Source organism: Ambystoma mexicanum, chromosome 7p, assembly GCF_040938575.1.
Source record: "Ambystoma mexicanum isolate Mex_15411 chromosome 7p, UKY_AmexF1_1, whole genome shotgun sequence".
In the NCBI taxonomy this organism is placed as follows: Eukaryota; Metazoa; Chordata; class Amphibia; order Caudata; family Ambystomatidae; genus Ambystoma; species Ambystoma mexicanum.
Genome location: NC_090939.1, coordinates 267,590,776 through 267,616,256, shown reverse-complemented (window position 1 = coordinate 267,616,256; position 25,481 = coordinate 267,590,776). Strand labels below are relative to the sequence as shown.

At 49.8% G+C, this 25,481-nt stretch overlaps 1 protein-coding gene across 3 annotated transcripts in view; it reads right to left on the bottom strand.

Annotated features, from left to right (window-relative positions):
* Nucleotides 1-25,481, bottom strand: part of PAXBP1 (PAX3 and PAX7 binding protein 1) — a 503,587-nt gene that overhangs the window by 20,216 nt on the left and 457,890 nt on the right. For 2 of the 3 annotated variants that reach the window (XM_069636333.1, XM_069636334.1), the window contains exon 17: nucleotides 820-974. In XM_069636333.1, the coding sequence (XP_069492434.1) occupies nucleotides 820-974 (155 nt within the window). Of the gene's footprint in view, nucleotides 1-819; nucleotides 975-25,481 lie in introns of those variants that run through there. The other variant, XR_011283466.1, reaches the window with a different exon arrangement.

Here is a 25,481-nt window from a genome sequence, read left to right as displayed (position 1 = left end):
TTTGCAGCATGGTCTGCATGAGATAAGTAATGTCTATGAGCCTGGCGCCTATGGCGCCAGGACTGAACCCAGACAGCCCCTAGCTGGGGCTGCTGGGGTTTTTGTAAATGTCTGGATGCCTGCTCCCAGGGCTGATGGGCTTGATCCGGATGCCCGGGGGTAGGCATCATGACAATGAGAATGAAAGGGGGGGGGGAATAGAGAACCTATATGACCACCCCCCACTCTCTCTACTGATAGGGCAGAGGCCTTCCAAGGCCCGGAGTCCGTCACGGCAGTCCTCGACGGTTCATTTCTCCGATCTTCACCGGCGTCGGCCTTCGAAGTAAGGGGGAAAGGAGGAGTATTTGTGTTCATTTAACTATAAAACGGCTGCGCGCCGAAGGAACTCCGCAACATGCGTCAGACTAATATGGCGGAAAAAAACAATCTGAGGGTCCTACATGCGTGAGGGATCATGGGTACAGGGGACGTCGCACTAAGGATAGTATTACTGGCACGCCCTATTCGACGTCCCTTTTCAAGTTTCAAAAAACAAACTAATACTTCGCAGCTTCCACTAGATGTCGGCCTATGCACAGCATGTGATCTAAGCAGATTTCACAAACATTAGAAATCAACATACCATCCACAAAGTGCATGGAGCCATTTCAAACGATAAGTGGAATTTTTGCGGAAGTAAAGCATGGAAATAAATCATTCAAATTGAGTTGAAAGCTATGGGGTGAAGTTATTTCAATAATACTTATTTTACAACAATATTTAAACCAGGAGAAAATCTCACTACAAGATTGATGTAAACTATTTAAAAATACTTACCGTGCACTTCTTTTCTCTACATCAGAGCACCCAATGCAACCTCTGTAAACTACACCAGCCAAATGAACCAGGTACCGGCAAAAATTTTCCAATTGAGAAATAGTTTTCTCTCCTTTTAGAGAAGTAAACCATTGCCTTGGAAAACAATCTATTACCTGAAAGAGATGACAAGATGTTCAAACAGAAAGCATATGATTAGTAGTAAAATTGCAGGCTGATTATTCAGAATGTGAATTTCATAAAAAGGCTCACAGATTCATGGAAACAAAGTACAGCTGGTAAGAGTTTTTCTTTTTAGAACCCGCTCCGGTGAGGGAGTTCTAAAAAAGCCCTCATAAGGTTTACCGTCAAGTCTAACCATACTCAATGTTATAATGATGGAGCAGCAAGGCTTAGACTGAGGAGGAGGTAGGTATGACAGCTAACAGTAGCAAAGGCTGGAAAGTAACAGTTCTACACAGCTAAGTACAAACACTTGATTTATCAATGGGTCACAAAGTTAAATAGTACAAAAAGGTAAACAAAAACATGATAAGGCTGTTAGGCAAGATTGTATGCAGTACCCTTTGGGTGCACTACAACAACCCTGACCTCCTGGAAATAGGATCCCAACCTTTGGTACAAGTCTGTACTACACAGGTTGGTAGCGTGCTTGAGCAGTCAGGCTCATCTCAAGAGGGGTCAATGTGAGCTGTAGGGGAGTTGCACAGGGATTCACAGTGACACGTATTCAAATAAACACTTGCACACAAGGTTTCTTGATTAAACAATTATTAATGTATTTACCAGTTTGAGAAAGCCTTCTTTAGAAGGGGCACTATAATGGTAACACAAACACTCCAAAATACAAACTCAATCAGTAAATACCCGTTTGGGATGGCACACAGATTCCCTACACCCTCAGGCGACTTCAGTAACTAGGACACTGTGGCTATTTATATATTACTGTTGGTATTTAGAATAAGACTTAAGAGTTTGTCAAAGAGAAAGGTTATTCGGACAAAACGAGAGATCTCACAAACATTCTTAAAACCGGTAAGTACTTTTGAAAAAACCCCAATGCAAAGTTAGTTAACCCCTTCCTGGAAGGAAGACCAAACACTGAAAGAGGGAAGAAGAGTCATTCAGGGAGCCAGGCTAGGCCAAAGTCAATTTGGGCAAAAGTCTTGGTGAGCTGAAGCACTTCTCAGAGGTAGGTAAAAGTCTTGCAATGTTTTAGAAGTCTTTGTAGAAAAGAAATAATCAAAGTAGCGCCACAAGCTGTTTAGGCTTGTGAAGTAAAGAAGCCGTCTCAACTCTACAGAGGTAACCACAACAGGTCCCAACAAATCGAGAACAAGTGCAGTTACACAACAAGAGGTTAAGTTCTTAGACTGTACAGTACCTTTGGTTAGAAGAAAAGTGCTTTGAGACCTTCTGTTCCTGTGCAGCTCTGCGGATCCAGTGTTCCTGGGCCTCAGTTGTGGGGACAAGAGGGAGGACGTCTATAAGACTCCTGCACTGCAATGGGACGATCAGCAACAGAAAAGGACCAACTTCTATTCAGTGGCACTTTGCGGTTTCAGCTCCTCGCGTCTAAGCAAATAGCAACACTGCAGACTATTGGCTGTCGAGATGTGCTTTCCTTGCATCTGGGGCCAGCACTCAGTTGAAGTGGCTGAGGCTCGGTCAAGTCCTGCTTCCTGGGAGTCCGAAGGATCTTCCTGGAGCTCTTGAGCAACTTAAAAGTAACGCACACCAACTGGTGTTCCTCTCCCTGGCTATTCGGTTCCAGCAGCAACTGCAGCAGAATTTCCACCAGCTCTTAGAGGATGTCCAAGTGGCTTACTTTGGAGTTGATTGGTCTCACCAACTCAAGGGGCATTCTGAGCTTCAGCAAAGCAGCAGGGCTTCACTGGGCAAACCAACGGTGCAGGAGTTGCAGCAGGCGTCTCTTCCAAGTTCTTCTTCTGATTCCTTCTTCCAGTTGTCCACTCTGCCTTCCAAGCCAAAAAGCCTCACCTTTTATGTAGTTTTCTCCCATACGTTCCAGCCTAGCTGTCAGCCAGCCAGCCAGCCAATCAACTAACAGTGCATTCCTGTCTCCTAGGAGACTAAGCACAGGGAGTTTCGGGCACCTCGCTCACTTCCTGCCGCTGCCAGACACCCTGGAGCCAGATGCGAGCTTCACTCGTGAATCCTGCCAAAGGCAAAATGAACAAAGGTACCGCACCTGGTTTGGCACACAAAGTAAATCTCAAGAAGGACCTTTCCACAAAGAAATGGTGAAAGACGACGACCAGGGCCATTTTGACAAAAATAGCACTCTTGGTGCTTTACTGCAGCTGCAAACTCAGCCCGCAGTAAATGCACACCACGGTAGTTAAAAGTAAACCACTGCCATCAGCCATTTATCGAGGAAAGGGTAACAGAAATATGTTACATGAGAAGCTAGACAAAGGGGATACTAAGTAACCCCTCCAGCACCCTAGAGTAAGATAGTGTGTGCTGGGTATCGAAAGTTACAATGTAAGTAAAGTCAATTTCACTTTACTGCTCTTGGAAACAGTAGTTTATCCAAGAGAAGGTATTTAAGCCTTTGGGGAAATCTGAAAGACTTCCCTGTGCCACTGCACTGAGGGTGCTGTGACACAATGTGGAGTTTGACAGACTCTACAACCAAAAAGAAACAGTTCAAAATCACATTAAAATACATGAGAGTGGAGAAAAAAAGGGTCTCACTCTCTCCAGGTTAAAAATTCAAGTCCTCAAAATCCAGCAAAGTTGCTGGGGGTCTCTAAAATAGACAGGAATTAGCACATTTCTGAGACTTCTCCCTAACAAAGGCATACATTACTTATTATCATATTTCTGATGCTATATCTGCATAGATTCACATGCTGTGCATAGGCCGACATCTAGTGGTAGGTGCAGAGTCTTGCATTCTTGTTTGAGTTTCGAAAATGGAGGTCGACTGGGCGTGCTTGAAATACTATCACTGTGTAATGTGTATTGTACCCATGATCGTTCACGCGTCGTAGTCCCTTAGATTGTTTTTCCCTAACAAGAGGGAGCATAAAATGATGCGCGATTAAAGATAAAGAAGGTGTATGATGTCTATGTACCTTCAACTCCAAGAGGGGAGGAAGGGTGGTGCATGCAGATACAAGTAGATACAAGCATCAGAAATATGTTTAGTAATCTATGCCTTCGGAGACGTGTGGACCTGCTTAGAATCACATGCTGTGCATAGATTAGTGAGCAGTACCAGGAGATGGTGGTGGGATGTTCAAAGGTACAGCAGCAAAAAGATGTTTTAATACTGCCTGACCCACCTGTAAATAATTATTGGAATGTGTATCTAAGCAGTAATGTGGTGTAAAGGTGTGAATAGAACTCCATGTAGCTGCCTTGCAAATGGCACCTAATGGTACATTTGCAATGAAAGATGAAGTAGTCCCTGTGCCGAGTAGTGTGTCATGTAAGATTTTCATAGCAATGATAAATCTTCCAGACCTGTATCAACCGAATAACTTTTTGGTTTACTGGTGGATTATTTTTCCCTAAACCTCAGTGAGGGGGAACCTTTTTCCACACTCTCACATCGCACTCAAAGAGTAAAAGATAGTAAGACTATGCATAGCGTCTTTTTAATTTTATCCTCTGACAACTTTTGTCACACACTGCCTATTGTTGCTGGGTTGCCCTTGGTGCTCCCCTTTTTTTTTTTAAATTCAAAATTTATTGATTTTATACAGATTCAACAATCACTTACATACAGAATTTGTCAATAAGATATTAGAAAAAGCATGTAAGGTGAATACCGTCTTCGTATGGCATGTGTAATAATTCTTAAGAATCGAACAGTATAGCAAATAAGATCTGTAAAACCCAGTCTCACTCCTCCCCTCCCCCCCTCTAATACCTCCAAGTACGGGATTCAAAAACAACATGAAACAGCGAGACAACACCAGAAAGCATCGAGTACAGATCTGATATCCGACCAAGATACATAACATGGCCCAAGGAACCGCCACAACGAGAATCATCGTTCATTATCAATATTGACACAGGTCACAACAATATTCTGCACACATTGTCTTTACAAGGCATGTTTGGCTCTGAACTCAGACCAGGCACTTTCGACATCAGTAAGATCTCCGTGTAAGGCGGCAGTCAGGCATTCCATTCTATAGAGAGTTTGGGCGACCCCAAGCCACTCGGTTTTACTAGGGAGCTTGGGCCTCTTCTATACCATAGTGAGACAGGCTCGTGCAGCCATCAATAGACAGTATACCATTCTAGGTGCTTTTACGACTTTGTCTCCCGTTTCGATCAAACCAAACAGGATAAACATTGGCTGCTGCACCCTTCCTTCATTGTCCAGGTCCCTGATCCAGCTAAAAACCTCCGACCAGTAAGTCTGGACCACTGCACACCCCCACCACATGTGCCAATAATCAGCCCGCATCCCACAACCCCTCCAACAGTATGGGCTAACCCCCTGATACATCTTGGCGAGCCTGATCGGATCGTACTGCCATCTGTACAATAACTTTATAGCATGCAATTTATACTGGCAGGATATAGAGGATTTTGCAGTTCGTCTGCAGATTTGTAGCCACAGTTTTTGCGAGATTTGTCTGCCCATATCTGCTTCCCATCTGCTCTTAAGCGCCAAGGAGGGGGAAATATCGGCCTCGATCAGAGCCGTGTACATACCACTTATCAGGCCACTGGAGCCCGTACATCGATCAAGGATCGTTTCAAATCGGGTAAGATCTCTCTGCAATTGGTCCTTCCAGATTGACCTTGTCATTACCCCTTTGAGTCTCAAATACAGGAAGACTGAAAGCGAGCCTATACCGAGCGCCTCCTGGAGCTCCTGTATGGTTATAAAGGTTCAGTTGCGCCATAGTTGGCCCGCCCTTTCCAGCCCTGCTTGATACCATGTTTCATAGCTTCCCGGTTCTGGGATTGCATCTCAGATTCCTGGTGACTAAAGGTGTCCCAAGGGAGATGGCCATGTCGTGACGCCCACCATTTTCCTGCCGGGTTTCCATACTGCCCAGAGTGTACCCAAGATAGGGTGGGATCTGATTCTCTCACGCAATTGAGATCTGGGGACCCATAACCATTCATACACAATAAAAGGACGAAGGTGATAGTTATCCAGCGCTATCCACTGGGGCTCCGAACGTTGCCTAAAGTGCGGGACAAGAACCCTAAGTTGCGTCGCCCTATAATATGTTTCCATATCCGGGAGGCCTACCCCTGCGTTATCTTTGCGGAGCTGGAGCAAGGATCTCGGAATCCGTGGTCTCTGGCCCTGCCACAAGAAAGTCAAAAACAGTTTTCTCACTTCCATGAAGTATTCCGGGGGCATCTTAACGGGGAGCATCTGAAACAAATATAATATTTTAGGGAGAAAGACCATCTTTATGGCATTTAAGCGGCCCATCCAGGAGATAGTGAGCTTAGACCACCGTTGGCTATCTTTCTGTAGGGCGAGTGACAGTGGTGGGAAGTTGGCTCCATATAAGGAGTCAAGATCGCGGGTGACATTGATGCCCAAGTATCGGAGGGTAGTAAGGCTGACTTGAACTCCTACGGGGGCAAAGCGTACGATCTCAGAGTCTCTATTTTTATCAATCGGGAGGAGGACTGACTTCCCTGTGTTGATCTTTAGGCCGGCCAGTGCACCGTATTCCTCAATTATGTTAAGCGCAGCCGGGATCGAGTCTAAGGGGTCCGTCAGATGAAGCAAGATGTCATCCGCATATAGTCCCAGTTTGTACTCCCCGTCTCCCACCGTGATGCCCTTAACTCTACCGTCACTCCTCAATTTCTGCGCTAATGGTTCGAGGGACATCACAAACAATATTGCTGACAGTGGGCAACCCTGTCTCGTTCCTCTTTCAAGGGGAAACCAGCGTGAGTATCCACCATTCACTGCTACCGACGTCGTGGGAGAGGTGTACAATGATTTAATGGCGCGGCAGAGTTTCGGTCCCAGCCCATTTGACACCAATACTCTTTCTAAAAAGTCCCATGACACCCTGTCAAAAGCCTTCTCGGCATCTAACGAGAGAAGAGATGGATCCCCCTTCATTCCCTGTGCTTCATGCAGTAGGTGAAGCGTTTTCCGCATGGTATCTGCGCCCTGCCTGCCAAGAACAAAGCCAACCTGATCGGAATGTATCAGTCTGGGAAGATATGTTTCGAGCCGAGCTGCAATGACTAGCATACATCTTGGCATCGATGTTAAGAAGCGAGATGGGTCGATAAGAGCTACAGAATTTGGGGTCTCGACCTTCCTTAGGAATTACAGCCAGGAGGGCCTGAGAGAAGGACGGGGGGGGGGTTGACCCGTATCAAAGATATGGTTAAACAGGGACGCCAGGAAAGGGGCAAGAAGGGTGGAAAATGCTTTGTAGAAACCTGGAGTAAATCCTTCATCCCCCGGGGCTTTCCCTATTTTCAGCCTCTTAATGGCACTCGCAACTTCATCCTCAGTGACCGGTGCATCTAGGGATTCGGCCTCCACACCTGTGAGTGTGGGAAGACGCGCTCCCTCAAGTTATGCGTCTATGCTTCCTATCGGGGGAGGGGGGTCACACATATATAGGTCTTCGTAGAAGTAGGCGAATGCCTCTTGTATGTCCTCCGGGGACGTGACAGTCGTATCTATAAGAGTGCTGTCAGTCCTCTCAATTTGATCGACCCATCTTTCCGCTTTCTGTGCACGAAGGCGAGCTGCTAGCAGAGCATCTGCTTTGTCCCCCTTCTCATAATATTTTTGCTTAAGATACTGTAAGGTCTGGGCTGTTTTGCCAGCAATAAGTATCCTCAATTCTTCTCGGAGTTGTTTGGCTTCAATTAGGTACCTAGGTCTATCAGCCGGGGAGGACTGCGCCAGGTTCTGAGCCACGTTAAGCCTTTCCCTGATGTCCTTCTCTATTAAGGTGCGTTCCCTTTTCTTTCGGACCCCTTCCCTTATAGGGACTCCCCTCCAAGTAGCCTTGGCTGCTTCCCACACAGTTACCCTCCCTACTTCTCCTGTATCATTAGTGGAAAAGAATTGCTCGATTTCGGTTTCAAAGGTTTCCCTAAAGACCGGGTCAGCCCAGAGGGATTCATTACACCTCCATTTGGTGTTCCGGGGTGCCAGCACATTCCAAGATACATCAATTGCAACCATGTCGTGGTCTGACCATGCGGAGGGATATACAGTGGCAGCCTGTAGCACGCGCAGGAGATCGTTGGAGAGAAAAATATAGTCGATGCGTGTGAGTGTGTCGTGGAGGAGGGAGTGAAAGGTAAAACCTCTGTCCAACGGATGCAGGTATCGCCAGCTATCAACAAGGCCATATAGGTCAAGGGTAGACTTGATGTCAGCCTCAGTTCGAGTATTGGGCGGATCTAATGCGTCGGCCCTGGTCTGTCTGTCAATAGAACTGTCCATCCATGTATTAAAGTCCCCACCCAGGACCGTGTGCCCCTTAGCCATAGTAAAGACCTTTTCGGAGATTTTGTGGAGGAACCGATTTTGTCCCTGATTGGGTGTGTAAAGCGTAGCCAGAGTAATCGTTGTGCCCCCTATGTTGCCCACAATCGTGAGGGCCCTACCCTCAGTGTCCGTCCATATGTCAAGAACTGTCATCCGAAGGCTTTTGCGAACCAGAATCCCCACCCCAGCCTTTTTCAGTATACCTGAGCTCCAATAAGCGAGTCCAATCTCCCGTGACGGGATGGCCCTCTCCTCACCCCTCCGATATCTCGTTTCTTGAAGGAACAAGATGTCTATATTCGATCTCCTAAATTCCCTGGCCACCATTGATCATTTCGTGGGAGAGTTCAAGCCTTTGACGTTAAGTGTGCAGATGCGTAATGTGTCCCTACGGGGTGTAAGTGCCATCATAAGTATGTTTCGAGGTCGTGGGCGACCATTCCATTTGTGTCATAACACACATCCCGTCGGCCATTGCAATGTGTGGGTCAGTGTTATAAGAGCGGATCCCAGAAAATTCTGTGGAGGCCGACGACCAGGTCGTTCGGCGCGTACAATAGACCTCAGTGTGTCCAAGGTGCATCTGCGCATCTGTTGGATCAAGATGAATGCAAACTGTGTGTTCTTCAATCACCCCCTTCCCCACCCCCCTCCCCATCCCCAACGCATTCGGCGCCCGATTCGCCCAGGTTGACATCACCCAGCCGAACTCGGACCACCAGTGAAGACCGCAAAACAGGCGGTCCTACCATAATAAAGTCACATATATCAGTGAGCCCCCAACTTTCATGTGCACTTAACGCGAACAATAATTCAACAACAGTGTCATCAACCCTCCCCCAGAAGCTGACGCAATGTGAGTTTTACTCCATATCACATTCCGAGCGTCTGAGGTACACAGAGCTACGTATACCTTGCACGTGGAGAAAGTGACCTCTCACAATTTGGCCCGCAGGCCATCTATGGAAGTCGCGAAGCAGGAGGTTTATTTCTGTGCATGAGTCCATAACCTCCTCGGCAGAATAACTCAATCAATTCTCACATTGTTAGTGTTCCATGTCCTGGGAAGTGTTCATCTTTCTGTATTTCCTAGAGCCTGGAATCTTTTTCCGCCGGTGAGTCTTGGTTTTCCATTCGCCACCAGATTTCCCTTGATCTTCATGAGAAGAGGCACCTTCCGGCGGGCCTATCAAATCCGATATGCAGTCAACAATATCTTTCTCCGAGACAAGTCTTAATGTCGAGCCTTCCCATTCGAAGGTGAGGGAGAATGGGTACCCCCATCGGTACCTGACACCCATGTCCTTCAACATTTTCGTGATCGGAGAGCACTTTTTCCTCATTGCTAGTGTGAGGGATGACAGGTCTTGGTAGAGAGAGATGACGGAGTCCTCCAAGGACAATTGTGGGGCGTTTCTGGCCTTATCCAAGACTCGTGCTCTGTCTGCATAGTTATGGAATCGGCCCAGAACCGATCTCGGGCCCCCCGGTCTACCTCCAGCCCTATGGATTCGGTCAATTTTAGGTGCATCAATCGAGTCGTCGTTATAGAGGAGCTTCAGGATAGCGTGTAATGAGTGTTTCAGGTCCAGCTCTGTTTCACCCTCTTTCTCAGGAACGCCAAAGACTCGGATGTTGTTGCGACGCTCCTTGTTTTCAAGGTCGTCGACCTTAAGACGCAATTCGTGTTCTCTGTTCGATATGTCTGCAATGCGATGATCCATCTGCGCTTCTAGTACATTCAAAGATGTTTGGTTGTGCTCAACCTGCTCGAGCCTGTCATCCATTCTGTCTATCCTTTGTGTGATCTTATCTATCCTATTGCCAATGTCTGCTCGCATGCCCTTCATTTCAGCGAGCAAATCAGCTACGTCTGCCTTGGTCGCAGCAGCCTCGGAGCTTGCTGTTGACATCATAGAAGTCGAGAAGGGCCTTGGGGATCTAGCAATTGGTGAGAACGTATACTTCGCCAACTTGGTTCTAGGGTCCATGGGGGGTGGCACCCCGAAGCACCCAGCAGGGTAAAAAGCGTCCTAGCGATCTTCTATCGATGTAACTTAGAGATATTCATATAAGATTGCGCAGCAGGGGAAGTCGAGTATGGACCTTCCAGATAGGGGGACAGCAGTCCGGTGACAGTACACGGGAGCCACTGACCATTCGTTTTCAAGCAGATCGATCCAGGGAGAGAAACAAGTATGTGTCGGCGTGTCCAGCAAATTCGGTGAGGTATGTGTAGAGGACTTGCGGAGGGCACATGTCCCAACAGACAGAGGCCCAGCTCCCAATCCCACGTCAGCCAGAGGAGATCCGCGGGCGTGCTGCCAGCGCGTGGCGTAGATTTTCGTGAAGCGTCCTCGTGATGTTAACTGCTTGGTATGCGGGGGTACTTGAGGAGGTACACGCCCCAACCCTTTGGGGGCCCAACCCTCAGTCTCGGTGATCCTCTGGAGTAGAGGTGGATGCGTCACGAAACCGCGTACTGCAGAAGAAATGGCGGCAGAAGATATAGTCCAGGCCGAGGGACCACCATCCACGGTGTTGCCCAAAGTGCAGGGTGTCTGAATATAGCCACGTTCGCCGGGGAGGAGATAACATAGGGCACTCCGGAGCCCCACATCCTCGCAAGCTGTCCCCTCTTCTCCAGTCAAAATGTGCGGGTCTTCCTCCAACCCTCCTCCCTAGTCATGCAGCTTGAGCGTGTCGCCTCTCAGGCAGCGAGTGCCGTTTCCGCGACACCGGAGAGGGCTCCTTTGGAGGGTAGGTAAGGGGGAGGATTAGGGCCCGCCGCGCCACCAGGCCGAGGGCAGGCAATGGAGGGGACAGCCGCCCCGTCGTGTAGGGGGGGAGGAGGGATCCACTCACCGTGCCGCAGTGGGGGCGTCGGCGAGCCCCAAGAGGGGGGCTCCTAGTCACACAGAGCAGCAATGCACAGCGGGTTCCGCGCGGGGCTCCAGGAACCACGCCGAGTCAATCACAGAAGACGGCTCTCACCGCGTATGCTCAGGCCTGCACTGGAGGATCTACAGCTCGCACGCCGCGTCAGAGTTGATTTCACCACGATGCCACCTCCGATTTTCTCCGGGTTTTCTCCCAGGTGGGGGGGGGGGGGGGGGGGGACACCGTCCCACGCTTCTCGACCGAAAATCAGCTCTGGGGGGGGGGTCTCAAAGTGGGGGCTCACTGCCACTTTTCGGACCCTGTGTACGGAGCTCACACGGAGAGGCGACTCATCCGTGCGCCCCCTGGTGGCCGACCCGGTGCTCCCCTTTTAACTTACTCTGGCTAACCTTCTGAGAACTAGTTCCGAAGGGTAGAAAGGGTCTTTGGATCCCTTTTACTTTTTATTAGGTGAAACCAGCACACCCCACCTTATGTGGAGTGCTGGGGAGATATAATATATCCCCTTTCACCTTTTAACTGAAACATTTGTTACAGGGACAAGTGTACCTTTAATGGCTGGTGGCAGTGAACTTTTAATAACTTGGTGCACCTTTACTACATGTTTTTTCCACAGCCCCGGTAAAAGCACCCATGGGTGCTTATTTCACCAAAATGGCACCCCTTTTTTGCCATTTCAGTGTTCATTTTCCTTTCTTGTTCCTTCCCCTGACCTCCAGGGAAGGAAAATCCTTTGCGCCCATTTTGTCTTCAGCTGGAATCCTTTAGATTCCCCACCCAGGCTCCATAGTGTGAAGGCAGGAAGCGAGGGAGGAGTCCAAAAATCTGCAGCCCTTTGTCTTCAAGTCCGACCGCGAGAATCTAGTTCAAACCGGGAGGCTGGCTGTCCTGAAAGAACAGTCAACAACTGCCCCCTGGACTCCCAAGTTTGAATGTTGCATGGCTGTTTGATTGGCTGGATACCTGCATAAAAGTCAGATCCTGGAAGGTGAACCACTGGAACAAAGCCAGCGCGATGGGAAGAAAACAGGAAACACCAATGCCTCATTGAGATGCAAGTCCGATGGCACCTTGGGCATGAAGGAGGGGTGCGTGCTCAGCACTACCCTCATCTCGTGGTATGTCAGGTATGGAGGTTTACAGGAGAGGGCCTGGATCTCTCCCACTCGTCGTGCGGAGGTGATGGCCACAGGAAACGCCGTCTTCCACGACAGGAACTTCAACAGTGCCGAATGCAGCGGCTCAAATGGCGGCCCCATGAGCCTGGTCAGCACCACGTTGTGCTCCCACGCCGGGGCCGGAGCCTTCACCGGCGGGAATGATCGGAACAGTCCTTTCATGAACTCCTTCACCAGGCGATGAGACCATAGAGATGACCGGCCCAGAGTTCTGGTGTAGCGGGAGATAGCCGCCAGATGGATCTTGATGGAGGCATGTGCCAGCCCTGCCTTGGCCAGAGACAGCAAGTACGGCAGCACTTGAGGGTCTGTAATCCGCAAAGGGTTAATCTTCTGTGCAAGGCACCAGACAGAGAACCTCTTCCATTTGTGTCCATAGCACTTGACAGTCGAGGACGCCCTGGCCTTTGCAAGCACCTCCTTGCAGTCCGTCGGGATATCGTACACTCCGAACTCTAGTGCTGCAGGACCCAGGGTTGTGATGGAGGATGGCGCCTCCTTCCCTGGCGAGAAGATCCGCGTCAGTCGGTAGTTTGAACAGGAAGGGGCGGGGGGGGGGGAAATGGGGTTTGTGACATGTCCAGAAGGTCATGGGAACCAGATCTGCTTCAGCCACGCGGGTGCGACGAGGATCATCCTGCACCGGGACTGTCTGAGTTGACTGATGAGTCGCAGAAGCAACAGCAAGAATGCATACAGGAATAGGCCGTCCCAGGGGAATGAGAAGGCATCGGCCATGCTCCCCGGCTGGGGAAACTTGCTGGCGAACCTCTGGCACTTGGCGTTTGTCACCGTCGCGAATAGGTCGATCTTGGGATTGCCCCATTGTCGGAATAGGGGATCCACTTGATCCTGCCGCAGCTCCCACTCGTGGCACGAGCGCAGCTCCCTGCTGAGTGAGTCGGCGATGGTGTTCTTTATTCTTGCCAGATGGAAGGGTACCAGGAAAATCCCTTGGGCGACGGCCCAGTGCCACAGATCCTGCGCTTCCTTGGATAGGACGGGGGGGATCTGGTGCCCCCCTGCTTCTAGATGTAGAACATCGTGGTGGTGTTGTCGGTGATGATCCTTACCACTTTGCCCTTGAGGGACGGAAGGAACGACCTGAGGGCCCAGAACACGGCTCGGAGCTCCAGGACATTGATGTGTAGTGACCTCTCCTCCGGGAGCCAAAGGCCTCTTGCATGGAGAGCTCCGTTGTGTGCTTCCCCATACCTCTAGGTAGGCGTCCGTCGTCACCGTTTCCTGATGGCCGGGGTCTGGAAGTCCATGTCCACCGCTGGATGCGCGCGGGTGCCCCACTATCAGGTCGCTTGGTGGAAAGTCTCGTTGAGTGAGATCCTGTTTTCGAAGCTGCCTGCCGGTCGCATCCAACAGGCGTCGAGGAACTCCTTGCAGTGGTCTCATCCGCAACCTGCATAGGCGTACAAGGAGATTGCACGATGACATCATGCAGAGTAGGGACTTGATGCACCTCACCCTGGCCATGTACCTTGCCCAGGATGGCCTTCGTCCTTTCCTCTGACAGTGAAGACAATCGCGCCACTGTTGAGTCTGGCTCCCAGGAAGAGGGCGTCTTGCGACCGTACCAAGTGGGATTTCACGAAGTTGATTGAGAATCCCAGATCCATGAGCAGTTGGACGGTCTTTGCTGTGTGGTCGACGGCGAGTTCCCTTGAGTTTGCTCGGATGAGCCAATCATCCAGTTGGGGTAGATGTGGATCCCCTGCAGGCGCAGCCGCGCCGCCACTGGTGCTAGGCAGAACACCCTGGGAGCTGACTTCAATCCGAGGGGAAGGGCCTTGAACTGATAGTGTCGCCCTTGGACCACAAATCGTAGGAATTGTCTATGTCCTTTTAAAATGGGGATGTGGAAGTAGGCATCCTCCAAGTCCAGCGACGACAGGAAGTCGCCTTCCTCCAGCTGTCCCAGCACGTGCTGGAGGGTGACCATCTGGAATTTCTGGGACTTTATGTACTTGTTTAGACGACGAAGGTTCAGGATGGGTCGCCAACCACCAGTCTTCTTCCAAATGAGGAAGTACCGTGAGTACACTCCGGAGCCACGGAGCGTCTTTGGGACGAGTTCTATGGCTCCCTTTCTTAGCATCGCTCGTACCTCCAGAAGTAGTTGTGGGACGTGGTTTTCCTTCCTGCCCACGGGTGGAATACGGGGACCTTCTTTGAAACTCCATAATGTGCCCACGGGCCAGGGCATCCAGCACCCAACGGTCAGTGGAGATGGATTCCCACACGCTGACGGAATTCGCCAGCCGTCTCGGTGTCCGCCTTGATGGCCTGCAGCGTCTCGTCCACTGTCTTGCCGAACAGATTGTTCCCGCCGAAGGGCATGTGCAGAACCCTGGTCTGCACGTCCTGGCGGAAATCAGTGGCCCTGAGCCAACCGCACCGGTGAAGGCAAACGCTGTTGGCAATCTGGCGAAAACCAGTGTCTGCGATGTCCGTGGCCACCGTAATGGCGTGGTCCGAAGCCACCTCGCCTTCCTGTAGGATTTCCAGGGCCTCAGCCCTCTTGTCATCCAGTAGGAAGTCCAGGAAGGGAGCGATCTTGAACCACAGCTCCCTGTCGTAGCGTGCCACGATCGTGAGGGTGTTGGCCACTTTAATAGTCGTCGTCGCTGCCGATGAGATGACCCGGCGTCCCATGGCGTCAAGCTTCTTCCCCTCACCGTCCAGAGGGGAGTGGGGGGTGGAGGGGAGGAGTGGAAGTTGAGGCCGTCGCCCCTGCCAATTTCTTCTTGGCCGCCGCAGAGACCACTGAATCCGGGGACGGCTGTGCTCTGAGGCACATAGGGGCAGAGTCCGGGACCCGGTACTTCTTCTCGTACCAGTCTCTTTGTAGGAGCCGTGGACGGGTTCTTCAGGAGCACCAGCCCCTCGTCCCAGATGTCGTCCAGTAAAGGGACTGAGAGGACAGTCTCCCTCTTGGCCTCCTATCCTTGCAAGAGGAAGCCTTCCTTCTGTTCTTCGGGGCAAAGCTGGAAGAGCTCAAATGCCCTCGCGATCGTGTGGAAGGCGCCAATTTCATCCGGGTGGGGGGAGACCCGAGGAGGTGGTGATGGGAGGTCCATAACGTCACCACCGTCTGTTTCCGTCCTCGCCGTCTCCGTTTCCGTCTCATCCCTCGGAGGAGGGGATGGGGGTGAAGGCTGGAAGGTGGGAGGATGGACACGTCTCCACTTGTCAAGTGGGCTCCCCGATGGTCCAGGCTCAGCTGGGTCGTCGGTGGGGGGTAAGGGCATCCTTGTCCTTATCTCTGTACAAAGGGCATGTATGGCCATCAAGATCGCTCCTGAATTGTCCCCTGGTACGGGCACCGGCTGCAACGGGACCGACGGCTGGGGCATGGGGCCCTCCGCGGCCCTATCTTCTTCGTCGGCTCCCCCGCTGCTCTCTTCGTCGGCCTCGTCAGGATCCTTCCCGTGGGCTCTGGATTCCTCAGACTTCTTGTTTCGGATCCTTTGGATGCTAGCCAACTCATCCTCAGAGGTTGTATCCGTTATGGCTACCGCCCCCTTTTCTCCTGCTGGGGTTTCACTGGGGTCTTCTCGAAAGGCAGAAAAGAAGATTCCCTGTGGCAGGGAAACTCTAGCCCCTGAAGCCATCACCACTGGGGAAGTCTCTGTAGGTTTCGCCAGGGCCGCCACGACTCCTTCAATCGAGGCCTTAGCCGGGTGAATCAGGGCCTTCACGACCTTGGGCATGCCCGAGACCTTCACCTTGGTGGCGTGGGGGGGCTGGGTCGCCGCCTCGCTCCCCTCGGCTGTCTCAGTCGGGATCGAACGGGGCTTACTCTTCACCGAGCCAGAGCGTTGGCCCGTGGTTGATGGCGTCTGATACTGCGCCCTGCCTGGCAGCCGAAGAGCCCGACCGCTCGGCGCTCCCGGTGCCCGCAGACTTGTGGTGCTTTGCCTTTTGTTGGTCCACCGCCGCCAGAGCGCGCTCAAAGGTCTTAGAAGACCACTAATCCTACTCCCCCACTACTACTTCTCACCTGCTGCTGGGCTCTTCTCCTCCAGCAAGTTGGTGAGCCGAGTACAACAATCCCTCATTGTCCATTCGGACATGTTCTTACAAAATGCACAGTCCTTCGCCAAGTGCAATTTGTCGTTATGAAGGCAGTAGAGACACCGAGAGTGCTCATCCTCAGATGTTCTGTAGTCCGCATCCGGGCAGCTTGGATGCAACAGGCGTCATGCTTTCTTTGTCCTGGGCCATGTCCACGCGGGGTAGGCCTCAAGATCTTCTGGAATCCTCTGAGAAGTGGAAAACTTGACGAAAAGATGCCCTTGAGGGGTGTAGAAAATTCCGAAAACGGGTCCCCATTGATCGGTAGTAGAATTGGTGGAGCTTGAGGCTCGATTGACCGAAAATATAAGAGTAAACTCTTTGAAAAAACACAAAACGCAGTAAAAGCTTGAGAGCAACAACACGAGGACTCCCAACGCTTAAACGTGCGGTAAAAATCTGAAGATGCCTGCCAGAGGAGGGGCTTAGGTAGAGGGCAGTCATTGGCTGGGGGCCTAATGTCAGACAATGACACCAGAGCCAAACTTGGGATAGCTGCAAAAATTACTAAGATGTTTGGCCAATTCATACAGATCTGATAATCTGAGCCCAAGGTGCAGTGGATCTTAACTTGGTGAATTTTACGGCCCCCACCCTTCTCGGTATGTACTGCAAATTTCCCTTTGAGGGCATCAGAATAAGAATTTGTATTCAGTGGGGCATTTATAGGGCCCTGTCGAGTGTCACCACTCCCAACCGGTGCTTTTGTGGATTCTCTCACTCCGGTGCTTGAGGGGTAGTGGAGAAGCTGCAATAAATCCTTCATCCCCGCAGAAACTCTGGGGTAGTTGGATTCATGGGGTAGGTCAACCACCTCTTTAAGGAATGTTGATTTTCCCAATCCAGAACCTGCCACCACCCGATACAGGGTCAAAATAGGATTGGAACATGGGGTTAACAATTGTGTGTTAGAAGTGCCCTCTTTGGTCGACTTGGGGAGGAGTAAATCATTTACAACTCATGGGCCCTTGTTAATCGCCTCATTTGATTTAACCAAAGGGTTAATTGTTTTACAGATAGGCAAACTTTCCTGCCACACTATTCCCTAGCGGTTGCATTGAGGTACTTGCTCCCTCCAATGGGCCCCAAATAGAAATTGTTCGGTAAATGGGCCACATCGATGAGAACCCCCTCCCTGTTCACCCCCCATCCCAAGAGGATGAGGAAAAGAAAAGGGGAAGCCTTTCGACTTCAGGCCAAGGTTCATATCGAGGGTCCCACTGCACTCTGAAAATGCCACATTTTTTTACAAGTAGCTCATTAGTTGAAATGGAAGGAATCCGTACACCCTCCTGTCCATCAGGTACAATTGGTACATTCTCTGATATTATTTGAGCATTTAACACAGGTTCAGAAATTGGAATCACTTGTTCCGGAACAGGAGACAATCTAGAGAGAAACAGTGTGCGGTGGGCCATTCTTAGAGATGGAATTCTATTTTTCCTGGCCCCCAGTCTCCGCTTTGAGGCTTTGGTGCCATTGTAGATTTTTTGGGAATCTGGGAACAGGGTTGCACTTTTGGTGAGCCCCCTTCACCTTCCAAAACCGCTTTTACTTCCTCCCCAGCAGTGGGTTGGTCATTAGTGATGTCAATAATACTAGCATCAATACCAGAAATAACACTGGCTTGGTTATCAATTTGATCCTAGATCGTATGAAATTTAGATAACGAATCCCGTGCCATTATCAAGATTTGCCCTCAACTGCTGCCCATCCCCAGGTGCCACCTCCTCCTTTGTCCCCCGGTTAGCAAATCGAACCACAGACCCAAGCTCTTCAGGTTTTAAAGTAACATCGACCAGGATAATAGCAGATTTCAACTCTGACCAGATGTTATCGTAGAGGGCTACCATATTTAAGGCTGACACAGTAGGATGAGACAGGCGAATACGCTCATCCAACTCCCTCAAAGTATGATGTAACTCAGAGGAACCTTCATAAGCTCCTGCGACATCTCCTGTTTGGAAGGATGATTGTTGCTCTTCTTAGAAGGGGCGGGGAGAGTCTTCGTTTAATCTATCAACCAGGGGAGTTGGAGAGTCAAACGTAGGGTCATCACATGGATGTAGAGGCTGAAGTTTAGAAGGATCAATGTTTAAAGCCTCCAATTCACCTTTTGCTTGGTCAGCCAATTCGATGATGCCAATATCGGTCAGGTCTTTTAGCCCCACAGAATTGGGCTGAGACGCCATCACCAAATGGTCGAGCATTGCTGCCCCCTTTAGTGCTGGAAGAGAATTAATCTATGTACTCATTGTGGCAGATTTGACAAACTAACGGTCCATAAACTTTTTACAAGAAATTGGCCTCAAGGACAGAATGAGGATGGATGCCAGGGGTGCTAATAAATGAATAGGTGCCCCCTGGTTCCCCTTCTTATGGACTTGTAGTGTTTTATTCAGGATTGAAAAGTTTAGCACCCCAACCTCTACCTCCTTCATCCTATTACATATCGTCACTGCTGGTTCAAGAGGAAGAGATGGGTTTCCTGGCATGAGTTTAATGGCCGTTTCTTTTACTTCGAATGCGTTTACCTCTTCATCAGCAGCAAATTTGACCCCTGTTTCAGGTAAAAGGGATACATTCACCAGCATAGGTGGCTTCTCATATCCAATGAGACTGTTGGGTGGTCAACCCACTGGGGTTGTCTTACTTCGCCTGGTGCCTCCATATGCTCCTGAGCCGGCGTCAGCAGGCCAGCCCCACTGTGCAAGCCAGATCTCTGAGATTATGCAGAAACCAACACTCCCAATAGGCTGCGGGTCAAAGGGTGAAGCCAACAGACACCCCCCAGTCCACCAGATCTGAAAGTGCTCAGTAAGATGGGTTCAATATGAAAAATACTGGCATGAAACAACCCCCCCCGTCCTGGACATGCAATAAGCGTTGAGAAACAAGGGGACTCCTTATTCAGTCAGGATTACTTGGCTATATCTCTGTGTAGGCCCACGTCAAGAGAGGAGGCTGCTGGGGTACTCACGGGGAGGATGCACTGCTGTCAAAGTTCAATAATCCTACTCCCCCACTAAAGCCCCAGACTCAACTTTGTTGGATGAGTGTACAGGAGTATACAGGCAACTAATGCCGTGCACCCAAGTCTGTGGATTGACCCGTCTAACAAGGACACAGCAGTAACAGCGGCTCCAGCCCTTACTGCCTCCAGGGCCTAACGCCGCAAGGGCGAATGGGACAGAAATGTCAGCTTCCTTAGAATCATGTGATCAGTCATGTGATTGTATTAAGCTCCGCCCCCTCTATCCCCAGGGAACGAGTCAAGCAGCAAGAGCAGCGCTCGCAGTGCTGTGTTTAGAGATGCTAAGCAAGTAGAGTTCAGCCAGTAAGACTGTCAGCACACCTTCCAGGAAACAACACCAGAGTCCTCATTCTGTCAAAACTTACTATTGCAATATCCTCCTGGCGGGCACAGCAACCAACAGCATCAAAAAACTACAGGTCACTCGGAACAACGCCTTACGGGCAGCTCTCAACATACCAAGGGGAGAATATATCTCTGAAATCAGACGCAAAGTGCACTGGCTACTAGTTCAGGACCGGATCAAATTCAAAACCCTGGCAATCGCCCACAAATGCCTCACTAACAATGCTCCTAAATAAATAGCTTACCAATCTGCTTACTCCAACACAAACGCCCACAATTTCCACGTCAGCATTCCTTCTCACAGTTCCAAAATTCAAAAGAACTAAGGCAGGGGGAATTCCTCTCTACCTTAGAGACCTCCAGCTCAGCTCTTTTGCTGAACTTTGGAACTCTGTACTTTTTAATTCTGTTTGTTTCCTGTGTTAATTTCTCTTGGTTTTAAGATAACTCCATAGGCATCATCTTTCATGTGCATCACACAGCACCCCGAGCGCAGTGACACAGGGATGTCTTTTAGACTTCCCAAAGGTTCAAATACCTTCTCTGGGATATACTACTGTTTCCCAGAGAATGTAAAGCGAAATTGACTTTAGTAGTCTTTCCAAATTCTTAGACCCACCACACACCATCTTACAATGGAGTGCTGGAAGAGTTACCGAGTATCCCGTGTCTAAATACTCATGTAGCAGTCAAATGCTACCCTTTCCTATTGAAAAGGCTGGTGGCAGTGGTTTTACAACCAACTATCATGATTTTTTCCGACCGCGAACAGCGGTAGCTAAAAATCACAGGAGCAATGTTTTTCAAGATGGCGCCTTAAGCCCCTTTGTTTAAACAGGTCCCGGTCTTTTTTTGGAGTTTTTTTGGAAAGGCCCTTCTAGTGTTTGTCTCTGCGTGCCAAACCAGGTTTGGTCTCTTTGTTTGTATGCCTTTGGCGGGCTTCAGGACTGAATACCGCCTCTGGCGTCTGAGTGTCTGGGGTGGGGAGGAAGTGAGGGAGGTGCCCGAGACTCCCTGTGCTTAGTCTCCTAGGAGACCCAAATGCACTCTTGCGTGATTGGCTGGCTGACTGTCCAGCAAGGACAGCCACCCTGCTGGGTGTGTGACAGCTAGGCTGGAATGAATGGGAGAAACAAGGTGAGTCTCCAGGACTGGAAGGCAGAGTCGACACTGGAACGAAAGAACCGAAGACTAGCTGAAAGAGGACGGCTGCTGCAACTCCTGGACCACTGGTTTGCCCTGTGAAGCCCTGCTGCAGGTCAGAATTGCAAAGCTCCATTCGACAGAGAAGCTCCATCAAGGACGGCTTGTTCCTTTGAGTTGGTGGGACCAACCAACTCATAAGACAACTGGATACCATTCTCAAGGCTGGTTAGGATTAACAAGGGAGAGGGACACCACCAGTTTGTGTTCTTGAATCTACAGCTACTGGAACTGAAGTGACTCCATCTTGTTTGCTTTCTTCAACGATCCTTTGCAGTGCAGGAGTCCCCTGACAGCCTCCCTCTTGTCCCCACGAAAGAGGCCCAGGAACAGCGAGATCTGAAGGACCTACCAGGAACCACTTCAGCAGCATTTGTTTCTTCACATAAAAGGTACTGTTCCAACCCGATTGAGGGAACGCCACTCTCGCGGCAAAAGTACGTGAAACTTTCCCAACTTGCAGGCATAATCAGCTTGTGACCCGACATATGATTCTTTTTCGCCTAAACTACTTCTAAGAACTTTCACAAAGACTTTACCGTTTGATACGAGAACTGCTCTTTCCTGTCCAGAACACTAGCCCATTGACTTTGGCCTGGCATATTGACTTGAACTCCTCTGGTGAGCAAACTATTTGCACTGTCTAAAAAGTATATATGATCTATTTTCTTACCTTGTGCCTTGTGCTCCTTTCTATGTACTGAACTGCCCGTCTCAAAACCTTAGAATTTTTTATTGAAGTGTATCGGTTTATAATATGAAGTGGCCTTCATTAATAAGTGTTTTTACCAAGAAACCTTGAGTATAAGTGAACCACTGCGATTGAAAGTCCTCTGTGTAACTACTTGTACTGCTCACATTCACTCTTGAAATAAGCCTGGCTGCTCAGCTCGCTACCAAAAACTGTATGGTACAGACTTATACCAAAGGTTGGTTTGGCCAACACCTGTAGTTCTAATTGTGTGTAGTGGTCTCATAGGGATCACTACAATCCTGCAATTCTGCCCAACACCTACTCTAACAAAACGAAAAGGTGATGGCTGGACGGTTTTGAATAAATCATAACCACGGGCAAAGCTCTGGGCAAACCTCCAGACCATCGTTTTTCAGTCTGCCAAGCCATTACAGAAGGGGAAAAACCATATGCAAATCAGGCTTGGTCCACCCCCAAAAGGGGCAGTCCAGCCCGAAATGCTAAGTCACATCCCTTCTGCACCAGACCACAAGCATCCCCAGACATGTTTCAACCTTGTTGGGCGTCATCAGTGAGGAGTAGCTTGGGTCTCTAGGCCCTGCAGACTCGGGACCCACGTCTGGGCATACCCGTCCCACTCGGGGTGACTTTAGCAAAACGAAAAGGTGATGGCTGGACGGTTTTGAATAAATCATAACCACGGGCAAAGCTCTGGGCAAACCTCCAGACCATCGTTTTTTTGCCCGTGGTTATGATTAATTCAAAACCTTCCAGCCATCAACTTTCTGTTTTGCTAAAGTCACCCCGAGTGGGACGGGTATGCCCAGACGTGGGTCCCGAGTCTGCCGGGCCTAGAGACCCAAGCTACTCCTCACTGATGATGCCCAACAAGGCTGAAACATGTCTGGGGATGCTTGTGGTCTTGTGCAGAAGGGATGTGACCTAGCAGTTTGGGCTGGACTGCCCCTTTTGGGGTAGGACCAAGCCTGATTTGCATATGGTTTTTCCCCTTCTGTAATGGCTTGGCAGGCTGAAAAACGATGGACTGGAGGGTTGCCCAGAGCTTTGCCCGTGGTTATGATTAATTCAAAACCTTCCAGCCATCAACTTTCTGTTTTGCTAAAGTCACCCCGAGTGGGACGGGTATGCCCAGACGTGGGTCCCGAGTCTGCCGGGCCTAGAGACCCAAGCTACTCCTCACTGATGACGCCCAACAAGGCTGAGACATGTCTGTGGATGCTTGTGGTCCCATGCAGAAGGGATGTGACCTAGCAGTTTGGGCTGGACTGCCCCTTTTGGGGTAGGACCAAGCCTGATTTGCATATGGTTTTTCCCCTTCTGTAATGGCTTGGCAGGCTGAAAAACGATGGACTGGAGGGTTGCCCAGAGCTTTGCCCGTGGTTATGATTAATTCAAAACCTTCCAGCCATCAACTTTCTGTTTTGCTAAAGTCACCCCGAGTGGGACGGGTATGCCCAGACGTGGGTCCCGAGTCTGCCGGGTCTAGAGACCCAAGCTACTCCTCACTGATGACGCCCAACAAGGCTGAAACATGTCTGGGGATGCTTGTGGTCTCGTGCAGAAGGGATGTGACCTAGCAGTTTGGGCTGGACTGCCCCTTTTGGGGTAGGACCAAGCCTGATTTGCATATGGTTTTTCCCCTTCTGTAATGGCTTGGCAGGCTGAAACACGATGGACTGGAGGGTTGCCCAGAGCTTTGCCCGTGGTTATGATTAATTCAAAACCTTCCAGCCATCAACTTTCTGTTTTGCTCAACACCTACTCTAAGACATCAGAGCTGACCATTCCCACACCTCATTTCGTAGAAAACTCAAGACCTGGCTCCTCAACTCCAATGTGCAGCCCTCGCTGCCTCAATGTCCACAGTATACTTACTAAATGCTGCTGTAAATACACCCATCTACTGTCACTTCTATCGTTTCTTCATCCGCACAATATGTGTGAATAATATTGCACATGTAAATATTGATTTGACTTACAGTTCCTATGCATCTGTAAATTATCCTATGCCTGTAAATATGTCCATCATAATATATGCCAAACTTGTTTATTGTCGAATGTACTGCATTACCTGTTTTCAGCGCCCAGATACCCATGGGTTTGGCGCACTCTATAAATACTAAATAAATCATCCTGCTCCGAGACATCCAAGATATCCTCTTGGTGGCTGTGTGTAGAGACAGGAAATTTTGGCAATTTTTGGGGAATGGGGCAGGAGTCCTATTCCCTAGGTCTTTTGGGAGTGATCCATTTATCCGAGAAGTCAATAAATTGGGACATTCTGTCCATATAATTTCCAAATCTCTCCCTAGTCCACAGGGAAGATGTAGAAGGATCTGGAGGTGGAAAAAGTTGCCCTGAAGGGGAGGTTTTTCTGATCAGGTCTGTGAGAGAGGCTGGGGGTTTACAAATACTCCTCTTGACGAGAGAGGGCGCCCTTATATTCTGTAGCTGCCGAAATAATAGCAGCAAGGTTTTCATGCATTTTCGGCAGCTGAATGTAAGGCCTCAACGTGCCTGTTGGCGCCATCGTGGTGGATGATTCCACAGAAGCCTTAGGTGCTTGCGCGCCTTTGGATGATGCGTCGCCAACCCTATGTTTTTTTTTGGTGAACGCCCTTACTAGAGGAATGCCTAGTCGCATGCTGCGAAGATGGTTGTGTGGAGGGCGCCAAACCACAAGGTTTGGTAGGCGCTAAAGTTTTCAGTGTCCCTGTTGATGCTATGCGCTTCTTCAATGTACCCGTCAAGGAGGCCTTAGGGGTTGTGTGTTTATGAATTTGTGATGCATTTGTGCACCTGTCGCGGGGTGTGAACTCCCCATAACAGAGCCGGTGGCCTGTCTGTCGGGGCCGGGCATTTGGGAACCTGAAGGTTCTGCCGAAAGGTCTACAGCTTCCAATTCAGAGTCACGGCTGCCAATGGATTCCTCATCATCCGAAGCAATGGCGCCAACGGAGGGAGGTGTGGGGGTGGGGGGGTGGCTTTCGGCCTGCATTGCGTAGGCAGCCCACCGTTTAGTCCACCTGTCCTTCAACGTTTTGGGGCGAAAGAGCTTGCAGGACTTGCATGAGCGCTCATCGTGGTCTCGAGGACGACACAGATTGCAACAGCGATGGGTCTCCTTCCATGGAAACTTGCCGTTACATGACAGGCCAAATTTAAAGGCCGTCCTCTCCATAGCTAAGGGCGACGGCAACCAGACCAATTGGAGAAAGAGAAGGGAAAAGGACATTTTTCTTGAAAAAGAATAAACCCAGAACCCCACTCTCCCTACTGTAAGGGCCTGGCCCGAGGGCCAAAGCCACGCGGTTGACAGCCGTCTAACAGTTGTGGATGCTGCGGCAGGAAACCCACGAGGTAGTTGTAGAAAGCAGTAGTCGGGAGACTAGACGACCGTAGGTCGTGGGACAAAGTAAGTATGCAATAACAACTTGCGAGCTCTGCATAAGGAGACCAACTAATTGGGCGGAAAAAAACAATCTGAGGGACCTCGAAGCGTGAGGGATTTTGTGTACACTACACGTCACGGATAGTGTTACAGTCACGCCCATGTCAACGTCCCCTTTTCGAACTTAGAAAGAAATATGCAATACTCTGCGATTAACAATAGATGTCTGACTATATGCACAGTATGTGATTCTAAGCAGATTTAAAAGCATCAGAAACATATACATTCACCTATTATGGGGCATGATACATATCACA